The sequence below is a fragment of the Balaenoptera ricei genome, chromosome 7, assembly GCF_028023285.1.
Source record: "Balaenoptera ricei isolate mBalRic1 chromosome 7, mBalRic1.hap2, whole genome shotgun sequence".
NCBI lineage: Eukaryota > Metazoa > Chordata > Mammalia > Artiodactyla > Balaenopteridae > Balaenoptera > Balaenoptera ricei.
Genome location: NC_082645.1, coordinates 12,200,259 through 12,219,301, shown reverse-complemented (window position 1 = coordinate 12,219,301; position 19,043 = coordinate 12,200,259). Strand labels below are relative to the sequence as shown.

Sequence of the window (19,043 nt, the reverse complement as noted above, 5' to 3'; positions counted from 1 at the left end):
TACCCTGCTCTTTTTTTTTTTCCCCCCTCTTTCTCTGTCTTATTTTAGAAACATCAGACAAGTTTCCCAAAGGTCTGATTCAGAGGGCATTTGAGAAAAAGCCATTCTTAAGGTTATAAAAAAAATTTTTTTTTCCATGTCGTGTTTTTGTACATCAAAAGCTGCTGCCTGTGCCTGCTGACAGCAGCTCATGTGCAGGGTGGGCACCCTATATCTCATCTTTCTCCTTCCTGGGGGAATGTCTCCCTCATTAGGTGCTCTGCCTCCAGGGAATGGGCAATGTTTACGTTCTCTTTGTATTCAAATTGCATCCCAGTTATCCTGAAACCTGCACTTCATACGCATGCTCTGATCACCCAAGCATGCAGATAATTCATATTATTTTATTATCATCAGTAAGAAAATATATACCGTGTTTTGTACTTTACAATCTGTGAAGCACATCCTCTTGCATCATCCCATTTGATCTTTGTCTTAGCCTGATTGAGCTGCTATAACACAACACTGTAGACTGAATGACCCAAACAACAGAACTTTATTTTCTCACAGTCCTGGAGGCCAGCAAAACCAAGGTGCCGGCCAATTCAGTCTCTAGTGAGGGCTCTTCTCCTGGTTTGCAGACGACCACCTTCTCACTGTATTTCTACATGGCAGATATGGAAATACAGAGAGGGACAGAGAGAGCAAGCTCTGGTGTCTCCTCTTATGATGGCACTAACCCTATCAGATCAGGGTTCCCTCTTATGACCTCATTTAACCTCATTACCTCCTTACTATAAATACAGACATAATAAAGTCAGGGCTTTAACATATGAGTTTGATGAGGACATGATTCAGTCCACAGGAATTGTCAAGGACCTATGAGCACACCACAAAATAAAGGATCTCCCACAACAAAGAGTAGAGAAAGAGGAAAGATGACCGACATCCAGTCTTACTCATCATGCCTGCATTTCTCCATTCAGGCCCACCCCTCAGCTTGGTGGACTAACTGAGTGATGATACTGGGGATGCCATTTCCTTCTGCCCGTATCACTGTCCTTCCTCTAGAGGGAAAAGTGACCTCTCAAGGTCACATTGTGTCATAGCCATATTCTTGTGAAGTGAAGGACAGAAGTCCAGCAGGACCCAGTATCCCTGAGCAAGAGATGATTGGAAAGCTAAGAAATGTAGGAAATGAACCAACCTAAACAAAGTCTGGGCGCTAGCAAAAGACATGGGAATTTTAAATTCCAAGCAGCAAAGTGTTTTTTGATACAAGCCCAGAGACGAAAGTCATCAGGGCTTAGTAAGGCCAAGGAGACACGCCTTCTGAGGCATGCTTTTCTCAGGCTGTTTATCAGGATTCTGTGGCTCTGAGGATCTCAAGCATATGCCAGGGTCAGAGAGGGAGTGATGGGGGCAGCGTGAACCTTTGAAGGTCTCCGGTGAGAAAACAGCTGTTGAGGATTGTACTTTGAAGACACTCCCTCTCTGGATTCCTCTTCATCGCTGTCTCCCCTGAGTCAGTCTGTTCCAAAGGCGCAGTGTCTGGGTTCATCACTATTTCCTCCAAGATATGTGCAATCACAAATGCAGACAGTGCATCTTATGAATATATATGGTAAAAAAAAAAAAAAAAAAAAGACTGATAAAAAGAAAATGCTGAAGCAAAGTCAGACGTACCATTTGGTGCTGGAAGGCAGCTGAGGAGCCACGAGGGAAGGTGACCGGGAATCCTGTTTGAATTTTGTACCCAAGTGATTTCACCCTCGATTGATGGTCTTAGAATGATCACATATTCTAAATTTAATTTTTTTTCTTATTTCTACCATCAGGGAGCCAAGAAGGACAGATGCTAAAAAGAGTCGAAAAGGGAATTGATTGGTAAAAAAAAAAATCATATTTCATATGTGATGGGAATAAAGAGGAGAAAATAAGGAACAATCAAAGAAACAACTTATTTTATTAAAAAAATATAATATCCAGGTAGAGAACACTGACTTATCTTTCAGGGACTAATTCAAGGGTCACTCTCCATTAAGAATTTTCTGACCCTCCCTCCCAGAAAGACTTGCTCACTCTACCTGGAACAGACCTCTATGCTAGTATTGATGATACATTGTTGCCTTACTTGCTTTTATCTTTGTCACCAGACTAGATTCCTTAAAGGCAGGGCAGGATCCAGTCTATCTCCGTCTCTCCCGCACATGAAATAGTGCCTGCCACATGACATGCTCTGTGAATATTTGTTAAATGACAAGCATGAAGGAGAGCTGCCCCATACTGTGGGGAAGGCAGAGCCATCACTCAATAAAATGCTCTGAAAGTTGTGTCTCTTTTGAACATTCTCATCTCCTTCTCTAGACCATTTTCCTCCTTCAACGGCCCCTTCTCCTCCAATTGCCGTGCCTCTGAGAAGTTGCCTGTGGTCCCAAACCCCAGGTTCTTGAAGCACAATTGTCTTCTCTTTCCTAAGGACTCTCTGACCCCAAAATGTCTCCCTTTCTGCCTCTGTTCTTCCATCCCAGAAATTAAAATCCTTTTCTTCCTTTAGGAAGAACCTGTTTTCATTTGAAAAGACAGCAGTGGCTTAACCTGAGTGTCTAATTGGAGAAAATTCAAGAACGATGATCAAGGACAAAGAAGAATTCCAAACCTGCCAGATCAAACCCTGTCAGGGAGAGATTCACAAGCACGGCTTTGCATCCCTTTGCTCTTTCTCTTCCAGCCTGGGCCGCCTTATTAAATATATTTGCAAGCCATGTCTCCACACCCTGGCTTCTTAACCCAGAGGGCTGAAATTGAAGCCATTTTATGTATGACATGGCCGTGGGCATTTTCTTCCTCTTGGGGAGAACAAAAAAGGCTCCTTTTAAGAGTAACCCTCTCTTAATTTCCACCAGATTCCCAAAGGTGTCTTAAATCAAAGAAAGGTTAAGAAAGCTGTGCTAACAGAAAACTCTTCCCTCCACATCAGAGAGGTGTGAATCAATCTTATTATAAAATCCCTTCCATTGCTGTACACCTGAAACTAACACAATATTGTAAATCAACTATACTTCAATAAAAAAGTTTTAAAAATCCCTTCCAGAGACATTCCCAAGTTAACTCTTTACTGTCTTTGCCCTCCTAATCTTTTTTTTTTTTTCAATCTGTAAGTATTCTTTACTTCCATTAATATTTTCAGAGGTATATTTTCCACTGAAATGTATCAAAGTTGTGTTAAAAATATTTCTAGTTCCTTACAATTCAGTGTCCCCCATATTTTTCACTGAGAATTAGGTCAGTGACCTAATACTATGAATGTACTGGGAACAAGTTGTAAGAATACCACTTCTTTTTTTTTTTTTTTTTCCGGGAGAAATAAGATCATTTTTATTGGTATTATTGCTGTGGGCAAAATGAGGCTAATAATAAAAGTCTGGGCCACTGACTATTTGGGCTTACTATTTACAAAGTTGCAGTAATAATAATTGTGTACATATATATAGTATTTTCTAGTAGAAGCAGCACTTTTGTACATACTAACTCATCTTTTTTAATAACAGCTTTATGAAGGAGACAGGTATTATTCTCTGTGACTAAGTGAAGTCAGACAAAGAAAGACACATATCATAGGATATCACTTATATGTGGAATTTAAAAGAATAATACAAATGAACTTATTTATAAAACAGAAACAGACTCACAGACTTAGAAAACAAACATATGGTTACCAAAGGGGAAGGTCGGGGAGGAGGGATAACTTGGGAGGCTGGGATTAACACACACACACTACTATATATAAAATAGATGAACAACAAGGACCTACTGTATAGTGCAGGGAACTATACTCAATACTCTGTAGTAACTTATATGGGAAAAGAATCTGAAAAAGAACAGATATATGAGTATGTGTAACTAAATCAGTTTGCTGTACACCTGAAACTAACACAACACTGTAAATTAACTATACTCCAGCATAAAATAAAAAATTTTAAAAAAGAATACCACTTCTTAGTTCCTTATAGAAGCAGTTCTAAGTCTGCAAATAAAGCCCTAGCAGAAAGAAATATAAATGTAAGATGACACAGGAAGGGAACAGAGAATCATGAAATCTAAGACTTGCCAAGAAACTAAGAGGTTATTTTTCTCTGCCATCCACTGCTGGAATTCTTATTATGGTTCCTCCAACAAATCATCATGCAATTATTATTCGAAGACCTCCAATGACAAGGAATTCACTGTCGCACAAGGCATTTTACTCTACCGTTGTAATCTCTGAATTCCTAGGAGATTCATCCTTAAAGTTAGGCAAAATCTAACTTCTAGTTAGATTGCTTGAGAAATCTGGGCAACTGGATTCCCTCATGTATTTAGATTATCTTTCAAAAAGTTTAAGGTAGTGTCTGAGTCTCTCTTTTTCCTGATTGTGTTGAGAGAGCACAGTATCCTGTATCCTGCTTACTTTTGTCGGTCTCCTGATCCTGTGCAGGGGGACTAATGACCAGAGAATCAATGACCCAGAGAATCAATAGAAGAATGAGTGAATGAGCACTTATCTTAGTTGTGTCTCTGTAGGAGAAAGAGATGGTAGGAAAAGTCCAGCATCCTCAGTCACTGAGTCCCCCAGCACTACCTACTACAACAAGAGGTCCCTAGAGCAATCGTGGTGGGGCGAGGTGGGCGGGGATAGTGATTCTCTGAGACTGAGTAAGGGGATGGGGGACACCGCATTACTAACCACGGCTTGGACACCCATTTCCTGTGTCTTAGACTGAGCTGCAAGGCCTGTATTTTTACACTAGCCCTGAGATCTAAGGTTAAACCAAGAAACAAGGCACAAGTATCTCCTTGCTTCCTGCATTTAGCCAGGGTTTACAATATGTAAATGCCTATGGGGTCAGGTAGAGCCTTCAATGAAGTGAGGCTTTAGAGTATAAGAAAATAAAGGTTAAGGCAGAATTCAAGAATGCCTTCCCAACCAGCAAGGACCTGCTGTATAGCACAGGGAACTATACTCAGTATTTTGTAATAGGCTATAAGGGAAAAGAATCTGAAAAAAAGAAGATATATATGTATGTATAACTGAATCACTTTGCTGGACACCTGAAACTAACAAAACATTGTAAATCAACTCTACTTCAATTAGAAAAAAAGAAAAGAATGCCTTCCCAATTAAAGTTATTTAAAATATGCTGTCTTGCAAAAAATAACACTCTTAGTTTACCCCTTATGGTCAAGAATACCTACTAGACTTGGGGAGGGAAGACTGAATCCCAGCTCTCTCCTTACTTGCTGTGGGATTCTAAGTGAGTTATTTAATGTCTGTCTATATGCCTTAGATTCTACAACTCTAAGATACTGATTCTATTAATACCAGTAATCACACAGGATTATTGTGAGGCTTAAGTGCTCTGTACTAATTAGAATAGTGCCCAGCATAGAGTTGAATATCTATATTATAATAGACTATACGGAATAATATATATGTAATCTGGTATAGTTATTTTTGTTACACAGTCTGTAACCATAAGCATGATCCTGCAGAACCGCACCCAAAAGGTGCTTTCGGGGAAATCTGGCATCTCAGTGCTCTTAGCTGGCTGGCCTAGGTTAATCAGTTAATCCATGCCTCAGCCAGCCGTATTGACCTTACAGAGACATTTTAGGGGCAAGAGTTAAAAACTGACATGTTGCTATAATGGTCCTAATCATACAGAGTTCTGCTGATAAATAAGAGGTCTTAATAACCCATAAGGTTTTCCTTTTCTCTTGCAGAGTCTTTCAAGACCAGACAGTCTTGGATGACCATTCATTATCCTAGTTTCTCTATCTCCTTTTTTTCTTCCCTTCCATGTTGCTTTTAGGATGAATGAATCCTTTAGAGTTAGCCATTGTTATTATTATTGTAAATCAGGCCCGATTCAACCCACAGGTCCACCAGTTTTGAACCTTGCTTGAGGCCCACATATCATTCTTCATTATCTAGTTCATACCTAGTTGGAAAACAAGATGACACGAGGAAGAACAAACCCAAGTAAAAGTGGAGCAAGAGAAATTTCTAAAGTTTCCACATAAAGTCTAGAGAGGGCACAGTATGTGCTGTATATCCCCGGCTTCCTGTATGCTCCCCCCCAGCTCCATAGTCCATCCTTGTGGTGGATGGTTCAAAAGCCCAAACTCATCTCATTATATAGCAAGTTACAAGAGGGGAAAAGAAATTCTCGATCATAGGAAAGTGTTCTTTGAGACCATACTACAGGGATGTCCACATCTGCCCTCTTCGCCTGTTCCAACTGTTCTCTAGGAGTTCGATCTGAGTGTCCTTGGTCGTGACTACATAAACTGTCCTCATCACTGCAGGGTAGAATTAAGTAGGGTGAGGAGCAAACCTGGCTTCTGTGAACAGCCAACAAAACTGATGTCCTTCAACGGTCCTCCTTGTACTCATTGGGTTCTAGCCCCTTTGTCATTCTAATCTTCACATATTTCCTTTTGTCCACATTCTTTCCAAAATCTGATTCTCAGCACCCAGCCCCATACTTCACAAGGTTATGACTCACACATACTACTTCTCTCTAAGACCTAGGCAGTCAGCTTTTATTAATACAGCCTGCATTTATGCCAGTTGTTTTAACAGTCCTCAGTAAAGGATCCTGCAGCAAAGACTACAGGATATATGTGAGGAGTGTCGTTCTGAAATTCAGATACGCTGATGATCTTCTCCTTTACACTTAATGGATTCCAGCACAGAATAAATAATAAAGAATGACTGCTACACAGTTGAAGCAAATTAAAGTCAATGTATTCGGGACTTCAGCAGTGAATTGACACGGCTCCTGAATACCAATTGCAACTCATAAAGGAAAAGCACAATCAAAGGTTGGCCTGGAGATCTGGAAAGACACTGCCCAGGTGGGACCACATTAAGTTGAAATTATGCAGAGTTCTGGAGGGCATGTACTGGCCCTCCAGCACAGAATAACACTCCATCAGGCTTCATGCCAACAGAACTCACCATTCTTGCAGAGCAGGACAGCCAGGTAGCCCTGAGAAGAAGAGTTGATACAGAGCAGGAGGCTGGGTGCCTGGGCTGTCACAAAGCTCAATGCAATGTTTTCTTTGGATGGGGTTGAATCTGCGTAAATCGCTGAGGAAGAGAGGCTTATATTCTTGGTCACCGGGTAGGGTTCTTGAAACATGTAAGTCACTGAAGTGCCAGCCTCAAAGACAGCAGAAACCTCTGCAAAATATCAGAGGGGAAAGCACACATTAAAACATTTGGTCGAGTATTCCAGGAGAGCCACCATTGCTTGTTTATTGTTTCCTATGCATCGGTCACTGTGTGAGAGTTTTTACATGAATTATAGAATATGCTTCCCACAATAATTTTGAAGTGGCAGAAATCACCATTTCTATTTACAAATGAAAAGCATGAGGCTTGCCGGGGGTTAAGCACCTTGAACAAGGTTGTGTGGCTAGAAGAGAGAGCTCAGATTTGCACTGTGAAATGTAGGACTGGTTTCATGTGTATCTGCGGAATAACTACCACGTGCCCGGCTGATTTCTCGAGAAGCAAAGAGGAGATGTCCCGGCCTCCTGCATAGTAGAGAGAAATTGCACCAGGATTATCTTACTTTCAAAACTGAAATCCTAACAATTCTGGTTTATGTTTTTCTCGTGGGTCAGGGGGGTGTTGAGTGGGCTCAAAACTACTGAGAGTAGTACATTGGGAAAGAAAGCAATTCTCTACGGTGTTGGGTAAAGTGTGAGGACCCGTGGAAATGGAGGAGAGGAAACCTGTGGAAAGAGTAGGAAAGGCATAGTATCCAATTCCTGGACTCAATTATTTTATTTTAATTTTTTTTTATTTGAAGGATACTTGATTTACAGTATTTTGTTACTTTCAGGTGTACAGCACAGTGATTCAATTTTACATAATATGTATCTATTCTTTTTCAGATTCTTTTCCCTTATAGGTTATTACAAAATATTGAGTGTAGTTGCCTGAGCTATACAGTAGGTCCTTGTTGGTTACCTCTTTTATATATAGTAGTGTGTTTAGGTTAACCCCCCAATCCTAATTTATCTCTCTCCCCTTTCCCCTTTGAACTCAATTATTTTAAATATCTAGGGAATTGGTTTGCTCAAAAAATAGCAAAGACTTTGGCAAATAGGCATTCCCATGGGAAACAATTCCTACAGCAAAACATAGAGGATATAGATCTGCCATCACCATTGGGAAGGGAAGCCTCTACAGACTGATGACATTCAATTAGCAGGAGCAGGAATCACCCAATCCTCCCTGTATAATGTCTTCACTCCAACTGCTATCATTTTAGTTCAGTGGAATCAGCAAGGATCCAGTTTCACCACTGGATCTGAAGCCTCCTTTGATTTCATACTAGCTGTGTGGTTCCAGGCAAGTTAGTCAAACCCATGGAGATGGTTTTCTCGTCTGGCAAATGGGAAACATAACACCTCCCTCAACAATATTTCTGGGCAGATAAACGAGAGGATATGTTAGAGCTCTTAAGAGAGTTACCACCATAGTTTAAACTCACAGACTCTCCATAGTAGAAGAGAATTTAACCTCAACCCATACTAATGCCTGTCATAAAATATATCTGTTTAATGACTGCACATGCATCCAAGTGCTGGGATATTTTCTTCTTTGAATCAAGGCCGCTCTTAAGTTTACTTTCAATTTTATCTCTACACAGTATCAGGGTATGGAGCAAAGGTTCCTCAGTAGAATAACAGAGCTTAGATCTGCAACAAACCTCTGCTATGAAAACAGCACATTAGACATGAATCTTTTTTTTTTTTTTTAATTGAAGTATCGTTGACTTACAATGTTGTATTGGTTTCAGGTGTACAGCAATGTGATTCAGTTATACATACATATATATTTATTTTTTTCAGATTCTTTTCCCTTATTACAAAATATTGAGTATAGTTCCTTGTGCTATACAATAGGTCTTTGTTGGTTAAAAAACACATGAATCTATATTGACATAATTAATTTCTCTTTTTCCTGAATGATAGATTGAGTATCCGCAATTCCCCATGAAGTTCTCTGATTGAGTTGGTGGCACCTAGAACATAATCAAACCTGGCTTTTGCTTCCTAATTCCATCGCAAATTTGTTCTACCTTTGTGAAAATTCTGTAACAGCCTGTCACGGTGCCAAAAAAATTAAAGTTGCATATTTATGCATATTGCTTAGCAGACTGGGAATACCAGTTCCTTTTCACTAAAGATTCAGAGAAAGTGTTCTGCATTTTGCATGCAGGTTAGAAAGTCATTGGTCCTCCTGATTACAGAGATCTGTGCAGAAACTGGTGACAGGAGGGTTCTAGCTGATCATCAGCTGGATTCAAGCACTTTTCTCAAGTGAATTTCCTTGGGGACATTTGGTCTGCATTTTGAGCTACTATCTCTTAGTTAACAGAGTAATGGCTTTTATGGGATGTTCATGTGTGTGTTCAAATGTAAGTATAATTCAGATCATTCTGTCATGAATAGTATATTAGATACAGGCATTCATATTACGTTTTTCCCTTATACTTAAGATAGGAAATTAAAATGAAAAGCACTTTTTAAACTAGAGCTGTCCTACCAAATTCTGTCTTCCCTCCTCCCCAGCCCCAGTTGTATTTTTATTTAGATATTGTGAATTTCAACCTAAAACTAAATTCAGCAAAACACCTGGCTTTGATTATTCTCTCAGTTTCTTTTCTTTTATAATCTAAGAGTTTGAGCTCTCTGATCATATTTAAGCTCTCTGATTGATTTATCTGAACATCTGAAACCACTGGGCTAAATGAAAGAAGAATCTTCACTTGAAGGTGGTTATTACCAACGACCATCATGCTACTCTAGGGCCATGATAACCAATATTAGCAACATCCTTTGAGTATCTACCTGGTGGGAGAAACTGTGCTGATTAGATTCTGAGAAGACAGGACACACATGAAAAGAAATAAGACCGATGGAAGGTGGCCTTGGATGTGATGTGTGAATGACAGAGACATCGAGTCCCAGAGTTGAATGCCTCTGTGGGCGGGAGCAGCATGAGAAGACCTGAAAGAGGAGCTTGGTATTGACTAGGCCTTAAAGTGTGTAATGAACTCAGAGCAGATGCTAGGAGTCAGAGTGGTGCTGGAGAGGATGTGTATCTCCCACTCAGCCTTGGAGTCAGATTGACATGGGCCTGGACCCTGTCTGTGCCCTCCTCCTGTTTTCTCATGAGATCCCATCAACTGCTGGCTATTCATACACAAACAGGGATGAATTCAATCTCGTGGCGGGCAGATGGGTTGGAAGAGAGGATGTAAAGGGACAGCACATAGTAGGAACTCAATAAACAAGAGCTGGTCTTAATAATAGTAATAGAAATAGATTTAGAATTAGAATAAGTATAAAGACCAGGCCTTAATGAATAGGCTAGCGGTTCCATAGCAACCAGTCAGGCTGTAAGTAATTTAGAATAACTTCAAACAAACTGAAAATAAATGAAAGAAATGGGAATTTGAATGCTGAGTGGATATTTCATATTATTAAAAAGTTATTAAATTTTTCTTACTATAACAGTCCTGTGGATACATATTTTTATGTCATCTTTTAACAATACATATTGCAGTATTTATAGAACTGATGTGATATCTGGAATTTGCTTCAAAATAATAAAATTCCCTGGTGGTCCAGTGATTAAGAAGCCACCTTCCAATGCAGGGGATGCGGGTTCGATCCCCGGTTGGGGAACTAAGATTCCACATGCTGCAGGGCAAGTAACTACTGAGCCCACACACTCTGGAGCCCACATGCCACAACTAGAGAGAAGCCCGCACGCCACAATGAAGAGCCCACATGCTGCAACTAAGACCCGACACAGCCAAATAAATAAATAAATAAATAAATAATAATAATAGGAGGAGGGACGTTAGGCTATAGATGAAATAAAAATGATCATGAGTTAATAGTTGTTGAAGCTAAATAATGGATGCATGGGGGTTCTGAAACCCTTCTCTCTACTATAGTGCATAATTGAATTTTTCTGTAGTAAAAAGTAAAAGAAAATAATATAAGTGGCAGGAAGGTATATAGTATAGAATTTTTTTCAACAGGTTTTTGGCAATTGCTAAATTACCTAAATATGTATACCATTTTTTCACTGAAATTCCATTATTAAGGGAATAATCAATACATGTGTTTATCACAGCATTATTTATGTGCAAAATTTGGGGCAATCTAAAATTCCAAAACAATAGTAAGAGCATTTACTGAGACTTTATAGGCCAGGCATTATCTCAATTGCTATGTGAAGCGCTTGTTAAATTTCCATCACAATCTTTCATGAAGAATTCCTGAATTTTCCACATTTTACAGACGAGAAAACCAAGGAATCGTGAGGTTGAATTACATAACCAGTGCCACACAGTGTAGACTGTAGATGAGTCAGAATCTGAACACAGGCAGGACTGCTACCAGAGTTCTACTACTGCTACGCTAAAATGCTCTGTGATAAAATAGGTCAAATACACAGAAGCAATTCCACCAGATGGAATATATTGCAATCATTAAAACTGATGAATTATATAGGAATGCCTATGAAATGAAATAAAGAAAATTCAGAATATAAAATGGAATGGACAGAATTATCTCAGCTACACTAAATGCAAAGAAAAGAGCTACAAGAAAATCATACCTCCTTTTTAACAATTGTCTTTGAATGATTAGCTTGGTTTTTATTTTTCTAGATTTCCAGATGTATTTTCAAATAGAATTCCAAATATATTACTTAGAGTTTTTAATTCAGAAAGTTTAAATGACTGTCATACCTAGACACTTCAGATAGTGGTTGGGGTAGAGGTGGGCTACAGACAAGTACACAGATGGTATTGGAACAACTGGATAGTCACAAACAAAAGAATAAAGTAGGATCCCTACCTTACAACATATACAGAAATTAACTCAAAATTTATCAAAGACTAAATGTAAGACCTAAAACTACAAAACACTTAGAAGAAAACATAGACATAAATCTTCCTGACATTGGATTAGACAATAGTTTCATAGATATAACACCAAAACACCAGCAACAACAACAAAAAATAGATAAATTGGACTTGTAAAAATTAAAAATTTTGTGCTTCAAAAGATATTGTCAAGCAAGTGAAAAGGGGAGAAACATTTTGCAAATCATATACCTATTATGAGAATTATGTTCAGAATATACAAAAATCCTACAACCAAACAATAAAAAGAAAAATAACCCAGTTTAAAAATGGGCTATAGATTTGAACAGACATGCAAAGAAGATGCACACTTGGCCAATAAGTACATGAAACAGTGTTTGACATTATCAGTCATTAAAAAATGCAAGTCAAAATTACAATGTGATATATTCTTTCACACATTCACAGCAGAATGTGTCTTATGGAAAAGATAGTAACAAGTGTTGGAGAAGATGTGGAGAAATTGGAATACTCATATATGGCTGGTAAGAATGTAAAATGGAGAGGTTACTTTGAAAACAGTTTGGCAGTTCCTCAAAAAGTTTAGACAACACGTAATTACTATACGACTCAGCAATCCCATCTGTAGGTATATACCCAAGGGAACATAAAACATAAGTTCATACAAAAAATGTACATGAATGTGAATAGCAGCATTATTCATAATAGCCAAAATAAATGGAAACATCCCATGTCCATCGCCTAATGAATGGATAAACGAAACATGGCTCATCCACAGAATGGAATACTCTTTTGGAAATAAAAGGAAGTAAAGCACTGAAAAATCCACAGCATAGATGAACATTGAAAACATTATGCTAAGTGAAAGAAACCAGACACACAAAGGCCACTTATTGTATGATTCTATAGATTTTCTGAAATATCCAGAATAGGCAATTCCTAGTGACAGAAAGTTAGATGAATGATTTCCAGGGACTGGGAGAAAGGTGAATGGCTCCTAAGGGGTAAGAGATTCCTTTTAGGGATGATGAAAACATTCTAATATTATGGAGTGGTGATGGTGGTGCAACTTTGCGAATATAGTAAAAACCCCTGAATTGTGCTGTTGAAAAGGGTGAATTTGGGATATGTAAATTACATCCAAAAATTAAAAAAAAGAGAAACACATACATAAAACAATAACAAAAAAAACCCTACATATTTGAATCCTATTAACACATTCCTGTACAGGATGAAATTAGGGTCAAAAACGGGAAAAAGGAATCAAAAAATGCTGGATGAACCTCCAGCTCTGACATTTATTAGCAGTCACTAAACCAGTGTGATGGTCAGTATTTTTACGTGTTAAATGCAAATATTGCTTCTTCCCTCCTAGCTTGGGGATAAGGACTAAATGTTGCAGTCAATAACTGCTAGCTAGTTTGTGATTACCATTCTTTTGTATCACACTCAGAAACAGAAAATGGGTCAATAGACAGTGGTTCTAGACCAGTCATTGGTCATGGACAAATGTCCTTAATTCTACACCAGATATTTCCAGGATTGGCAGCCCCTAAAATATACATTCCATGGAAAGTTAACATAAAAGACTCCCCTTACAAAGAACAGCTTTATCCAGGACCATCTTGGAGCTAAGGGCTCCCATTTGAGTCCCAAGCCACACTTCCCAGACCCAATCGGCATTGCTCAAAGATGCGTTTAAAAGGTTCATCTCACATACTTTGCAACTGCTGAATATAAAGGGAATCATTTCCTTAGATTTATGAGATGGGGGAAAAGTTCACAGTGAAATATGAAGGAAACTGAAAAGGCTAAGCAAATATCTGTCAAACTAAAACATGGGGAGAGAGCACAGCAGATATCTCAAGAAATACAGTCAAAAGATGCAGTGGCATGGGCAGAAGATAATGAATAGGAATTGTTTCAGAGAAAGGAACCAATGGGAAATTAGGTTCAATTTAGAGCAAGATGATCTATGAGATGTTTGAATAATGTCTCTGGAGAAATACAGAGAGGTCTACTGTTTTTCTTTATTTTTTTCCCAAACAGACACTGGGTATAGATCTTGTAAAATAACGCTAGTATATTTTAGGGACTGGGTTTGGTGGTGTTTATTCTGCATTTGCTTCTTCTACCCTGTGGGGCCAGTCTAAAGGTGGCATTCAAAATTTCAGGGGAAGTTATTCCAGAGACTTCCACCAGGGTGAAAATGCAGGAGCACTTTGTTTTAGCTCACAGGAAGAGCCTACTGGGGTGGGATCTCTTTTATTTTGAACTCCCATGTAGGCCCGACACTCTGTTGGCCCTATAACTTCTACCATTAATTTTCTCCTGAGGTGCTCAATGCTTCCCAGCAGTAACAAGCAAGTAATTCAAACTAATTGGGGAGGAGGGCAGTGTCAGTGAATGAAGAGCTTAAATTATAGTCCTTCAAAGAGAACACTGGGTGCTTTTTCCCCTGCTCTCTTTAAGTTCCAAGAGTAAGTTGAACAAAAATAAAGCATTGTTTGTTAGGGGTGCGCTTGAAAAATGTGTTTTCATGAACTGACAAGAATTATTTGTAATTGCCATCATTGTCTGTATGTAAATGGTGTTTCAAAGTGATTAAAACATTTTATTTTAATAGTTTAAATGCTTCTCTTGAAATATTGTTTACGTTCTTGGTCAACAAACTTTTTTTCCATCAATAAAATAAACTTTAAAAGATTCTGTGAAGATTGATAGTAGACCAAATCTTTTGTCCTTCTAGTCGAAAAATACTAAGTATGGATACTGAATAATGAGTTTTTATAGTTTGTAGTTATTTTTAATTGCTCCAGAGAATTTACACCATAACCATCATTCCTTGTTTAAGGTGTATATCCAACATATTTAGCTTTTATCAATGAAATGAATTCATAAGATTAGGAGGGTGTGTGGAAAGGCACTGGGGCAGGGATTTTTTTTCTTTCCTTTTTTTTTTTTTTGGCCACACGGCGCAGCATGTGGGATCTTAGTTCCCCGACCAGGGATGAAACGTGTGCCGCCTGCATTGGAAGTGTGGAGTCTTAACCACTGGACCACCAGGGAAATCCCTGGGGCAGGGATTTTGACTCTTGTGCTCCGTTCTCAGCCCCCTGAGGAACTAAATGTGAATCTTCGGGCAAGACTTTTAAAGCCTCAGACACCACTCATGTCATCTGCAGAACAGGGAGATTTTACTAAATACATGATATGGATTTCACTAACTCACCTACACTCTCCATATTGTAAAATGATTTACAATGGCTCCAAGGTCTCTAAGGGCTTTCCAGGGCTAGATTCTATGATTCTTTGATTACATTTGTGGACGGAGAAATTGGAATTGGAAAGGTTAGTACAACAGAAATGACCGTCCACCTCTCCCGGGGCTCAACTGGCTCTAGGCCACGTCAGGTGTGTTTTCCTGTTTCTATCCATCCAGTTCAACTGGACTGCCAGTATCCACACACAAGAAGAATGAGTATATGTAATTATGTTAAGGAGCTATGCAGAGTCTCTAAAGAGAGGGAAACTGAGGAAGAGTAAATGATTGTTTGAGGACTGTCTAGGGCATGGGTTTCCTATGACTTGACTACAACCTGTAGGCACTAAAACACAGCACATGGGGAAAACATAAGTTTCTATTGTACCTTTTCTGCAAAAGGGCCCTTCGTATGGCGAATTGGTGCAGTCGCAGAAGTATCCACTGTGCTTCTCCACACACTTGCCCCCGTTGTGGCAGATGCGGCCGTAACTGCTGCAATGGCCCGGGCATCCGGGCCGGACTCCAGACGTGACCTTTGCCCTCTCCTCCAGGTCCAGTTTCTGCCCATTCAAGTGTAAGGAGCGTATGCATCCTAGGAAGCCTTTCTGTCTTGATGATGTTCCCCCTGTGCAGTGAAAAATAAAAGGAAAAAATATATAGAAGGTACAGGGTTCACATTTTTGAGGTTTAATATCAGCACTGGTGATAGTTAATTATTGTGCTGTCGGCATCCTGTGTTGAGCTTTTCTATTAGTTTCCGGTGAGAATTAGGAATTCAAAGAACCTGGGGAAAAGGCATGTGTTTCCTGGCTGGAAAATGAACTCCCCCACTCAAAAAAATAAATAAATAAAAGACTGTGGTTCATGTGGAATCCTGTACTTGACATATTTAAGATACAAAACTTCAGATGGCCCCATTCCTTGCAAATAAAATAAAATGTGCTCTTTGTCTATAGCAGACATTTATCTGAAGGTGAATGCACAGAGTGGGATTGCCCCTCTGGTGAAGTTAGAAGCAAGCTAGGTTAGGTGCACTCAGTTAGAAAAGGCAATGAGTGTTGTAAAGCTTATGCAGCAGAGTGTCGTGTACTATGAAGAGGTGTACGTTAGGACCGGACAGACATGGTGTCAAACTCCACGCCAGTAGCCCATTAGACATAATGACCACTGGATCCCCTAAGCCTCAGCTCCTTGATCTGTAAAATAAGAATCAGTCTATTTCATGTGTTCATGGTAAGGCTTTGCAATCATTGGTCTTCACTATTCCTTCTCTTGAGCCCTCAAAATGGCTAGAACTAGTAGGTTGTATATATATACATACTATTGATTACCCCCAAATGATTATTTAGAAAATAAATTTTTCCTTCTGGAATACAGAATAGAATTGCAACCCAACTTTCTGCTGAGGGTATATCTTGAAGGTTTCAGCGAGATTCACAATGCTTGTTGCAAATTATTTAAGAACAGAGGAGATTCAAAGTGACAGAGTGTTTTGTTACTGTTGGAAACCTAGAATCCTATCAACCTAAATCAGAGGATATTAGAAAAATGTGTAAGGAGAGACAACACACCAAGAAATAAGCCAAATTCCAACACCATATTGATTTGGTGTTGGGAATTCTGGGAGCTCCCAGAGAAGACACAGTGTCAGCCTGCCCTTACAAAACACAAATTCTAATTGAAATACAATGCTTTCGCCTCAAGTCCATTCAAGTGGATAAATGGAGGACACACTCAAGTCTTCAAGGTCTACAGAGTGTTCTAACGGAAAGGAGAAGGTGTTAGAAAACAAGGGCAGTCAATATTATGACATAATATGAGTGTGTTTCGTGTTTGGTAATTGCAGTCATTGTTGCTTTTGTTGTGGTCATCCATTTACAATGCTTGGTGTCAATTTATTTATCTCTTGTAAAAATAAATTACAGTGTGTGTGTGTGCATGTGTGGAAAAAAAAAGTAAATAAATAAAAAATAAAAATAGCAAAAAAAAGAAAACAAGGGCAGTACTGATGTCTCATTTGTTTACTGTACATATCTCTCATTTCTGAGCCTCATTTACGTGTAATACCTCATGCTACAATTTTATTAAAACTTGGTCTTGCAAATGACCAGATAAAAATATATTCCCATCAATGTGGATACAAATGTGAATTCCAAATGTGTTATCTCTGACCTGGAATATCATGTTAAACAAGAAACAAAGCAGTAAGTTAAATAAATGAAACTGTAACGCAAAAAATAATAATAATAATAATAATTCTGGCACGTCAGCCTGGCAGGGTGGACAAGATAATAATTAGCAGTAGGGTTGGAAGTAGGGAGAATTCTGTCTTCTCTGAATCACACCAGGTCATCAGACCCATAAATATATGTATGGTAGTCATTGGCTGCCTCTAAAAGACTGAAACAAAATGTTTTTAAAGAATTAATCTAGTCTCTTATTCTGAAGGAGTGATAAAACTCCACTCTATTTTCAGTTCTGATAAGTGATACCCAAGCAGGCCAGAAGGTCAAACCCACATTGCTTTCTCCTGTCTGTCTCAATTTTAGTGAGTAAATCTCCTTTTAACTACAAGATAAATCAATTATAAATACAAGCAGATCATAGGGAAAGGTTCATTATTTCTTTCCTAGAGATGGTGTAGAATAAAGAGAGGAGGATTTATGTAGTCAAATGTTTTGTTTCATTTTCCCCTTTATTTTGTAGTCACTCCCTGTGGTGGATTTGAATAACTCTTCATAAATCTTGTTAGTGGCATTTTTCTTCTAAGCGGAGGTGGAGAATGCAAGATCTATTGCACATCTGCTTGCATGTGACTTAGTCAACACGTGTATAAACGGAGAAGTGGCTGGCGTGGTTTTTCTGGCAGAAATACACTCCTTGATGTTTGAGACATATAGAGTATGGTGAGAATGACCCCAAACAAGGGGATCCTTTCAATCCTAGATGCTGATAAAACACAATGACACAAAGAACATGAACCAAATTGTGCAATGAACTAAATTTCCATTTTTGCCTGACTGCTTTTTATTCTTTTGATTCTTTAGAGGTTAGCCTCTCCTTTCTTCATGGAGAGGTAATATTGTAGACCAAGAATAGAATGCTTCTAGAAAGATGCTCCCCACCCACACACACCCAATCCGGTGGTTAGCACTCTCCATTTTCTGACATTACCTACTATGCATTGTGTTGATGGAGGTGAGAATCTTCCCTGAAACTTGAATACTGTACAGAAAGGCAGCCCCAATCTTCCCTCCCCTTTCTCACTCACAGCCCTTTGCCCACAACTCTGTCCTGTGGATATGCCCTCCCAGCTATCTCCAAATCGATCCGCTTCTTCCCACACCAAGAGCCATGTCCTGAATCCCTCTCACCCCCTCTTGAATCCCTTAAACTGAAACAGGGTGGGACCTGGGACCTGGGACCCTTTGCTGCAGTACTTGCACCTGGACAAACATCTCCTCAAGCAACAGATGCAAAGACACTATGAGGGACTAAAAATAACTGTGTGCATGTGCAGCTGGGGCAAATTCTGGACAAGAAGATACAAAAAGACCAAAACGCCCAACTGCCACTTCTGAACAGCTGGGAGCGAAAGCAGGGCACCGCGCATACCCCCTGCACACAGTACCACCGAAGGGTGGGCAAACCACCTAAGTCCCAGTGAAGCCTTGCCTGAATTTCTTGTGTGGCCTCTAGAGTCAATTTCTATTGATTGGTGCAGGCCAAGAACCCTGGTCGGTATCAGCACCACCTGCTAACGGATCTTACTACCCTCAGCCTTGACTCCTTCCACAGACTCACCACTTTGCAATCAGAGAGGCCAACCAGAT

The 19,043-nt window shown here is 39.3% G+C and overlaps 1 protein-coding gene across 2 annotated transcripts in view; it reads right to left on the bottom strand.

Moving 5' to 3' along the window:
- CNTNAP5 (contactin associated protein family member 5) overlaps positions 1-19,043 on the bottom strand; it is an 887,247-nt gene that overhangs the window by 95,949 nt on the left and 772,255 nt on the right. For both annotated transcript variants that reach the window (XM_059927107.1, XM_059927108.1), the window contains exons 18-19: positions 15,596-15,835; positions 6,983-7,207 (exon numbers count right to left, since the gene is read on the bottom strand). In XM_059927107.1, the coding sequence (XP_059783090.1) occupies positions 6,983-7,207; positions 15,596-15,835 (465 nt within the window). The remainder of the gene's footprint in view (positions 1-6,982; positions 7,208-15,595; positions 15,836-19,043) is intronic.